Source organism: Orycteropus afer, unplaced genomic scaffold (genome assembly GCF_000298275.1).
Source record: "Orycteropus afer afer isolate SDZICR_OR568_19922 unplaced genomic scaffold, OryAfe1.0 scaffold00336, whole genome shotgun sequence".
NCBI lineage: Eukaryota > Metazoa > Chordata > Mammalia > Tubulidentata > Orycteropodidae > Orycteropus > Orycteropus afer.
The window spans coordinates 759,893-770,414 of NW_006921923.1; the positions used below are offsets into that span (position 1 = coordinate 759,893).

At 37.3% G+C, this 10,522-nt stretch overlaps 1 protein-coding gene across 1 annotated transcript in view; it reads right to left on the reverse strand.

The window, feature by feature from the left end:
* The window catches only part of MORC4 (MORC family CW-type zinc finger 4), a 78,660-nt gene that overhangs the window by 19,917 nt on the left and 48,221 nt on the right, over positions 1 to 10,522 (reverse strand). Inside the window, exon 10 of the mRNA XM_007952409.1 lies at positions 3,391 to 3,489. Within this exon, the coding sequence (XP_007950600.1) occupies positions 3,391 to 3,489 (99 nt within the window). The remainder of the gene's footprint in view (positions 1 to 3,390; positions 3,490 to 10,522) is intronic.

Genomic DNA, 10,522 nt, shown 5'->3' on the forward strand with positions numbered 1-10,522 from the left:
TTGTCCTGCTGTTGGAGACGTCTCTTATCCCCCCCACCTGGGTCCCTGTGGCTGACTGTTCTTCTGTCTGGCTTCCTGTCTTTTAATCCCCTTTCTCCTGCTCTTCTGGCCTACTTCTTTGGGCATCCCTGAGTTTCCCCTCCTCACCTAATCCCTTCAGCTGATTGCTCTTCTATAACATATATTATAATGTTTCCAAATTACAATGCATAGAATTCTTTAGTTTGCTTCTGTCCAATCCCATGATAGGTTAAAAATGCTTTTACAGGTGTCACTGCAGCACTGTCATCAAAACATCTCCCCTAGTTCCTGCAGAGATTCCTTAATCCTCCTTTTGTCCCATTTTTAAAAAAGCCTTTGTTTACACAGTTTATCAATCAAAATTTTATTAGATTGATATTGCCAAAGTAAAGTTAATCTTAAAAATAGAAATTTGATTAAATTTTGTAACTAGAAATGCTGGCTCCAGACCAACAATTGGTTTAAATAATGAAAATAAAACACTTTCAGGGTTCTACTCTTAAAACTCGTATTTTCCTCCCCCAGCATAACACAGTCACCTAACACCTTAGATTGATTTTGTTTCCCTGTGAAAGGAGGTGGTCCATACACAATAGTAGTAGTCAGTACTTGAAGGTGTACGAGGTAAGCTGGGGTAAAAAGAGAGACAGCTACAGAAAAGACACAGAAACAGGGTAGAGGGGCATCTCAGGCCAATTTAACTAAAGTGTGATTAAGCCTAGGGTGGGTTTTGTGTATGTTACATTTATACTGGTCTCACAGTAGACATTTCAATACAGTGTGTGTGGGTTTTTTTTAATCTTAGTGCAATATTTTTCTAACTTTATAGTGTTTTTTCCTAGTTATAAAAGTAATATAAGCTCATTATAGAAAATACAGAAAGACATAAAGAGGTAAAAAGCACTCATAATTCTACCCCTCAAAACCATTGTCATCTTCTTTTTAAAAAACTGCTTTAACAAAGAAAGCTTGTAAACATTTTTGAACATATACTCTCCAATCTCTTAGCTCCAGGCTGCTTCAGCTTTGCAACCTTTCAGCTCAGGGCTAACCTCTGGTATCTATGTCACTGTTTTATTTAGAGCTACAGACAGCAAAACGCAGATGCAGTACAACTACTTCAGCAGTAGTGGTAGAGGGAAGGAAAGGTCGTAGTAGCTTTGCTTCTACATGCATTCACACAGAAAAGTTTCTTGCAGATGTTTTTGGGGACAAGTTTACTTCAAGGCAGCAACTCCCTACTTTAAGTCACATGCTATGGATCTGACCAGGGTAGATCCTTCTATCCAAGCAAATAGGAGAAGTTTTTAGATCATGCTTGCAGTGTATACGTAGTGAAGAATGTTATTTTTGAAGGCCTGACTGCTTATATATGAACCTTGACTCTACTACTTAGTACTTGTATAACCTTGGGCAAATTACTTAAGCTCTCAGTGTTTCAAGATGCTATCTATAAAGTAATAATATCTGCCTATCTCACAGAGATGTTGTGATGATTAAATAAATTGGTACATAAAAGAACTTAAAACAGTGTCAGGCATGGAAAAAGTACTCAATAAATATTTATTAAGTACTCAATAAATAATAACTATTATTACAATTCTGCCTCCACAAAGATTGTATACACACACACACACACACACACCCAGCAGCATATGGTTTTACCACATTAACGGTTGCTAGTTTGAAAGGGAAAATAATGGTTAAAAAAAAAACTTACTGCCATCGTGTCGATTCCAACTCATAGCAACCCCCACTGGGTTTCCAAGGCAGTAAATCTTTACGGAAGTAGATTGCCCAGTCTTCGTTCTATGTGAGTGGCTGGTAGGTTTGAACTACCAACCTTCTGGTTAGCAGCCAAATACCTTAGGCACTACACCACCAGAGTACATCTTCTTAATTTGCATTTATTTGAAAATCATGATCATGGAGATTGGAAATGAGATGGGATCTTTTCAGTAAGAAGATGGTAATATACTTACAGCAGTCATTCAGGTTGCATTTGAAATAAAATTTTATGTATTTGTCTGTTGATTTCTATTTTTTTTTTAAATGCATGTGCCTAGCTCAAAATGAACTGTTAACTTTGTAATCTTTGTCTTGATGGTGGTGTTAACTAACTGTATACATATTTTTACTCATTCTATTCTATAATGTTCCTTCCCTGGCCTCATTGAGGCATTTCATATTGATCCACAGTTCTGTATATAACTCCCTATCTTAGATTCAATACATTCTACCTTTTCTTTGATATGCTGGATTCTAGTTCTAATCTCAAATACCTTGGTACAGTTCTAATAATATATATGAGAAATAAAGGAAAATGTGCTATCATTTTTGAACACCTACTATATGTCAGCTACTGTGATAAGAATTTTATGTTACCTCATTTAATATACTCAGAGAGGTGAAGTGACTTACTGTTATAGGTTGAATTGTGTCCCCTCCCCCCAAAATATGTTAAAGGCCTCATTTCCAGTACCTGTGAATGTGACCTTGTTTGGAAATAGCATACTGACATATGTGATTAGCTAACAGTAGGCCATACTGGAATACAGTGGGCTCTAATCCAATATGACTGGTGTCCTTACAAAAAGCAAAAAGATACAGAAACAGGGAGGCACACAGAGGGAAGATGAAGGCAAAGACTGGAGTTATGCTGCCACAATCCAAGGAAAACCTGGGGATATGAGAAGTTGAAAGAGGCAAGAAAGGATATTCTCCTAGTGGCTTCAGAGCGCATAACCCTCTTGATGCCCTGAATTTGAACTTCTAGCCTCCAGAACTGAGAATAAATTTCGCTGTTTGTAGCTACCCTTTGTGGTACTTTGTTATAGCAACCACAAAAAATACACTTACTTTTCAAGCTCACCTAACTATTTTCAACTCATGAGTGTCTGATTTATAATATCCATCACCTCCACTATATCACACTGACTGCAGGATTACAGTAAAAACTCACTGCCGTGGAGTTGGATTCCACTCATAGCAACCCTTCCTTGGGTTTCCAAGGCAGTATCACTATGGAAGTAGATTGCCCAACCTTCCTTCTGAGAAGTGGCTGGTGGGTTTGGACCGCCAGCCTTCTGGTTAGCAGTCTTCTGGTTAGCCTTAGGCACTACGCTACCTGAGCTCCTACAAGATAGGATTATAAATTAGCAGCTCTAAACTCATCATATTTATGATCCAAACTCTACAAGTTTTAAACTAAAATGAAGAGGTTTAGAGAATAATGCAATTAGTACCTATAATTTCCTATTTTTAGTTCATTAAACTTCCTATGTGAAAAGCACCATCTTATCCTAGTTCCTTCCATTTGTTCTATAAATGTTACATCTAACACTTTCCTAGTCTACATTTATTACTCACGGTCTCGACCTGGCTATGGCTGAGCACTCAAAATTCTCTTGAGATGTCTTTTCCTTCCAATAAGCATTAAGCTTCTGAGCGAGAGCGTTTATTGTCAAACTGAAAGACAAAGAAAAAAGAAGCAGCATGTCAAGGTTCAGTGCATATAAAACAATTTTGGGATTTTTAAGAAGCTCCCATTTAACAGAAGCCAACAATTTAGAATATTCAGCATAGTTTTGAACATGTACCCTTTTCAGAAACTAAGGTAAGAAACTACTATCTTTGAAAATTATATGTCAAAATGACAAAGCTGTAATGCTGAATACAGACTCTGGTTGAAAAGGTAAAATGGCCACAAGAAGCTGAAACAGAGGCAAGAAAGGCTCTTCCCCTAGAAGCTTCACAAAGAGCTTAGTCCTGTCATATCCTGAATTCAGATGTCTAGCCTCCAGCCTAGGAAACCCTAATGGGGCAGCTCTACTCTGTCTTAAAGGGTCACTTATGAGTTGACATCAACTTGATGATACACAATAGCCTCCAGAACTGTGAGAAAATAAATGCTTTTTTAAGCTACCCACTTCGTGGAACTTTGTTAACAACAGCCCTTGGAAACACTCATTCTCCCCCAAACTACCAATTTCCCTTTCCTCTAAGTTTATATCTTTCTCTCAAGTCACAAATGAAGAACAATTCCTTGTTTCCTTCTTAAAAATCAACCTTTGACAGAAAGTAGATTGGTAGCTGCCAGGGGCTGGGGGAGGGAGAAATGGGGAGTGACTGCCATTAGTGGACATGTTTCTTTTTGGAGTGGTAAGAATGTTCTGAAATTACATAACAGTGATGGTTGCACAACTTTGATAATATGCTAAATACCAATGAACTGTACACTTTAAAATTGGGTATTTTGTGGTATATGAATTTAGTCTCTATTTAAAAAAATAAAAATCAATCTCTGTTCCTCATGTATTTTTTTAAAAAATTAAGTTGATTGAGGTAAAATTTATATACAGTAAAATTTACTCCTTTTGTTATAGAGTTCTATCAGGTTTTTTCTTCCTATTTGGGTAAGCATATAGATTCTAGACCATGTCTGGGGAAGTCGTGGTGATATCAATGGGCTAGAGATGAAGGCAGCAGGTTGGTTGAGAAAGTAAAATGGAAGGAAACTTAGAAGCGCATATGCTGTTGCTTCTTATTCTAAAGCATACAGAGAGTTTCTTCAGTAAGTACTGCACCAATTGTCTACACAATTCAAGATTAGGGAAAACCAAATGCTTCCTACTTTTTCTATGGAGTCACTCAATTGGTAAGCAAAATATTTCCTATAATCTATTTCTAATACATGGGAAGTAAACAGAAGAAAGTAATGGAACATATAAACTCATGCTACCTTATGTCTAATGTCTATTTATAAAAGCTTATGCTTATAGCAAATTACTACCTAAAATTTTTATGAACTACACAAGCTGGTAATCATTCTCATTTTAATGCTTATAAGTTTTTTTTTTTTGCTCAATCATCTAAGGATGCTTTCCAGATTTTAACAGATCTGCTTTGTGCTCCAAGGAATTAAAATGTACATTCATTTTCTTTTTTCTAAACATTCCAGTTAAAATCTAAACAATGGGAAAAATATGGGAAACATTATCTCGGACACCTTTTGTTTCATTATAATAAAAAATGTGCAATATTAACAAAATTCAAGTTTTGTTTTATTGTTTTTTTAATAATGTAACTTACATAGCTGTAACCTCCTTAAAAAATATGACATTAAATTTGCAACAGATACTTGCTGGTGAAAACATATTCCTAGTATTTCAAAAATTCAAGAAAATTTTCTTCTAAACAGCAATCTTTGTATTTGTAAACAAAGTATAAACTGGTTTATCCAGTTTCCACTGCATGCTACAACAGGCAGCAAAGTGATAGAGATCATCTTTGATTTTAAAAGACCAACAAAAACTAAACTAATTTATACCCCATACATTGCAAGCCCAGGGCATACCTTTGGGTGAGGGATGCTAGAGGGGGGATTAGAAACAGGCTAACACATGGCAACATCTACTTCATAAACCTTTCAATTTACTCATATTACTGACATTTGACAATCACGTTTTCCTGTAATAGCTTTGTTGCTGTACTAGTCAACAATCCTTATTCCCTGAAGTAAGTAAGTGTGACCTACAAATCCACCAGTTGCTTCGTGGCAGGAAGATGAGTCAATCTAATTCTGTAAACATTTACACCCTTGGAAAACCAGTGGGGATCACTATGAGTTGAAATCAACTCAATGGCAGTTGGTATTCCCCCCCCAAAAAAAGCATTGTTGCTGTACAATTCTTTTATTCTCGTAAAGAAGTAAGTGTGATTCATTTCCTCACAGTTTTCATAAACACATCTGAAACTTCAAACAAAATAGAGAGGGTTCCCCTGCCCCCAGTTTCTGTGGCCTTCTCTCTGTAATATCAGAGACATCGATAGCTTGGCCTATATATGCATGCTGCCATAGGCTGTTGTATATGGTACGTGCACCAGCTATTTCAAATACACAAATAGAAAGCAGGTTTTAACAAAGGCAAACTGCAGTTGAATTTCTGCTGTGTCCTTATCACTAGGCCAGGGACACTTATTCCTTCACTTTACTGATGTTGGTTGGTTACTGATGTAGTCAGTGAATTTGTTCATGCTTTCTTCCTGCTGCTCCTGAGCATCCAGAACAGTGCCCACTGGTGTCTTTTTCAACCCCATACCCTTTATTTTATTCTCCAGCTTTTTCTTGAGGTTTGAAAGTCTCAAAGACACAGGGATAAAAACATCAACAGCAAAGAAAGGTGATGTCAAACACCAAAACCATGACTCCCCCAAACAAGGATAAGAGGAAATAGCTAGCCAACATGACTACCATAACAAACACCATGGGGTACTGCTTCTTCATCCAACGAAGGATGTCTTTATTGTGGGTTGCCCACACAAAGCCTGTGAACATCAATGCCACCACAACTCCTCCAAGGATCATACTGAAGGGACTCAAGAACCCCACGGCAGAAATCATGATGGTAGCCACCACCAGATGGTTGGTAATAGAGCAGGTTGCTCACCACATGGTTGTTCCATTTGGAAATGTCCCTGAAATCCGGCAGGTGAAGCTGTCAGAGCCTGGGAAGTTGTTGTCCAAGCCGTGGAGCAGGGCGATCTGCACATCCATGTCTCTGCTTGGCCAGTTCTATCAGTTTTGACAAATGCATACAATCACGTAATCACCACCTCATTCAAAATAGAGTTTTCATGTATTTTGAAACCCATTCCTTCGCATATGCTTCTGGACCTTTTTCCCATAGTTAACCCTTCTCTTCAGCATCCCCACTCTCTTCTAATTCACATGTTTCTCTCCTTCTGATTTCAAAACACACATACTACATCCCTATCCTAATAAACAACATCAGCAAAACCTTGGCTTGACTCTACTCTTGTATTACTCTCCCTCCTTTTTATTCTCCAAGTCCTGGTATGTGAGCTCTATATTTACTTCCTCCTTTACTTTCTTCTATTGTCTTAATCTTCTACAATCCAGTTTCTACCACTGCCACTCCATAAAACTGTCCCAATCTCATTATTCTATCAATGATCTTACTGATAACCTAGTCTACTAAATTAGAAGGTTTGATGTAATCTTGGATCCTACCCTCACTTTTATCTCCCTTATTCCTTTGTCAATACGTCATTGAGTTCTGTTAATCCTTCTTTCATAGTATGTCGTATACTTCATTTTTAAACAAAACTACTGCCATCAAGTCAATTCCAACTCATAGTGATCCTTTTTACAATTACTCTTATTTCAGATCTTCACCTCACACCTAGATTATTTCTAACAGCCTTCAATCTTTCCTTCAATCCATCCTGTGCCCTAGTTCCAGAATTATCAAATATATTTCAAATATCAAATAATATAGGAAAACACCTTATAAACTATAAAGTGGCACACAAATATAATGTACTGTTATTAATATTATTAAGATATTTTTTCAAGTCACTCCCCATTCAAGAATACATAATGAATTCTCATTGTCTAATGAATCAACTACTCTACTCAAAGTCTCCTTAAGACAGAAGTTCCCAAATCTTCATTGTTCGTGGAACCTTTACTATCTCAATTTTTTCATGGTGTCCCTGGGTAACCGTTCCATTGACTAAATAGTTGGGTTCAAACAACTTAATAACTATTTATATACTAAACCTTAGTATCCATTTGAAAAAATAATACACAAGGTAGAAAGAAAAATATTCTATTTTAATCTTGTTGTTATCGTTATCAGGTGCCATTGGGTCAGTTTCTAATTTGCAGAACAGAATGAAATGCTGCCCCTTCCAGCGCCATCCTCACAATCATTGCTATGCTTGAGTCCAATGTGGCAGCCACTGTGTTAATCCATGTCATTGAGAGTCTTCCTCTTTTTGCTGACCCTCTACTTTACCAAGCATGATGTCCTTCTCCAGAGACTGGTCCCTCCTGATAATATACCCAAAGTATGTGAGATAAAGTCTTGCCATCCTTGCTTCTGAGGAGCATTCTGACTGTACTTCTTCCAAGACAGATTTATTTGTTCCTCTGATAGCCCATGTATATTCAATATATGTACATTCAATATTCTTTGCCAACACCGTAATTCAGATGAATCAATTCTTGTGTGGTATTTCTTACCAACTGTCCATCTCTCACATGCATATGAGGCTACTGAAAAGACCATGGCTTGGGTCAGGTACATCTTAGTCTTCAAAGTGACATCTTTGCTCATCAACACTTTAAAATGGACTTTTGCATCAGATTTGCCAAGTGTAGTATGTTGTTTGATTTCTGATTTCTTGACTGCTGTTTCCATGGGCGTTGATTATGGATCTAAATAAAATGAAATCTTTGACAACTTCAATCTTTTCTCTGTTTGTAATAATGTTGCTTATTGGTCCAATTGTGGGGATTTTTGCTTTATGTAGGAACTCTGGTGGCATGGTGCCTAAAGCATTTGACTGCTAGCCAGAAGGTTGACGGTTCAAACCCACCAGCCACTCCGCAGAAGAAAGACCGGGCAATCTACTTCCATAAAGATTTACCGCCTCTGGAAACCCAAACAGGGTCACTATGAGTCAGTCGACTCGATTATCCGGGAGTTTTTTTTTTTTTTTTATGTTGAGGTATAATTCATCCTGAAGGCTGTAGCCTATGATCTCCATTAGTAAAGTGCTTCAAGTCTTCGATTTCAGCAAGCAAGGTTGTGTCATCTGCCACATTCTTATTCATATAGTCCAGCTTCTCAGATTATTTGCTCAGCATACAGACTGAGTAATTATCATGAAAGGATATACCCTGATGAACACCTTTTCCTATCTTAAACCACAAAATATCCCCTTGTTCTCTTCTTTTAATTGTTAAATAATAACTTAGTAATGGGATATGTATGTCTGTTGACCACAAAATAATTTCTCAAACCTTGAAATTGAATCGGACACAGCTACCCTCATTTGATATTCTACTTGCCTTTTATCACAGCAAATGCAAAATCCCCAGCTTCATAAAGATATGATGAAAATCAAAAGGAATGCAGCAGATTTAGGTACCTGGAAGAGGAGTGCTGCTATAATAAACACCTAAAAATGTGGACACAGCTTTGGAATGGAGCAGTGGTCAGAGACTTGGAAGAATTTTGAAGATCATGATAGAAAAAGACTATCTTGCCTTAGACAGACTGTTATTAAAAATACTGATGCTAAAGACTGCTGTTGAGGGGTTAGAAGGAAGTGAGGAACATGACAGAGAAAACAAATCACCTTAAATAATCATTGTGAATAGAGTGTTAGTAGAAATACGAATTGTTAAAGAGTTGCTGGTGAAGACGCAGAATGAAATAAGGAGCAGTTATTGAAAACTTGAGGGAATGTGATCATTGTTTATATAGCAGTAAAAAGCTTAGCAGAATTGTATCCCACAGTTATACAGAAAGCAGAACTAGTAAATGAGGAAACTGGACATTTAGTTGAAGAAATTTATAAGCAAAGTGTTCAGGGTATGGCCCCATGTATCCTTGGCTGTTTACAGTAAAATGTGAGAGGAAAGAGATAAATTGAGGGAAGAACCACTAAAATGAATCAGGGCTTGATGATTTTGGAAACTCTTAGCCTATCCAGGTTACAAGAAAAATGCTAAAACTTGGAGCCTCTTGTCTAATGAAGTGAATGTCTGTGACATACACGGGAGACCCACAAGGTTCTTGAGAATGTAATACTGACATGAAGACTATTAGCTTGGACTAAAAGGAACAGAAAGAAGGATGTCAGAACCCTAAACACTACAGGCAGGAAACAGGCTGATGAGACAACTCAGCTGCGAACACATACCCTTCTGAAAAAGGAAAGGTGACTGCAAGAGCTGAATCATGAGCCTAGTCAGCAGAGCTTTGAGGGCCAGAAGATCACTCTCAGGCCTTAGAGGTAATGGAGTTTTCTTGGCTGGATTTCAAAATTGTTTGGAACCAGTGACTTCCTTATCCCTTGCATTTTTCTCTTTTTGAACTGGAATATCTATAACTGGTATCCTATGCCTATCCTATCACTGTATTTTGTATTTCAAAATACAAGAAACAAATACCACCAACAATGACAAAAAAGTTCCCCAAATGGAGAAGAATTTCTCCTCAGATTGCATCATAACCAGAATCTTAGTCCATACCTGGCTCAAAAGATGAGGTTTGGGACGTCCTAGCTGATGATATTTCAATGAGATTTATACTTTTATTTCATGATGTAATGAGTAAAGATTTTGGGGGATGTTGGGATGAATAAAATGTATTTTACATATGGAATGTATATAAGTATTAGGGGCCCAGAATGTACTGTAGTATACAGAATAATGTCCCTCAAAGATGTCTAGGTACTAATTCCCAGAACCCGTGACTGTTTTAAATTACATAGAACGGGGGTATTAAGGATGCAGATTGAATTAAGGTTGTAGATTGAATTAAGGTTACCAATGAACTGACCTTAAGACAGGGAAATTTCCTGGATTATCCAAGGTCTTTTGAGGATGAGAAAGACAGAGAGAGTGACATGGGCAGTACAAACAACAAATATGAACCCCTTTGTAAATACAATACTGAGTTGT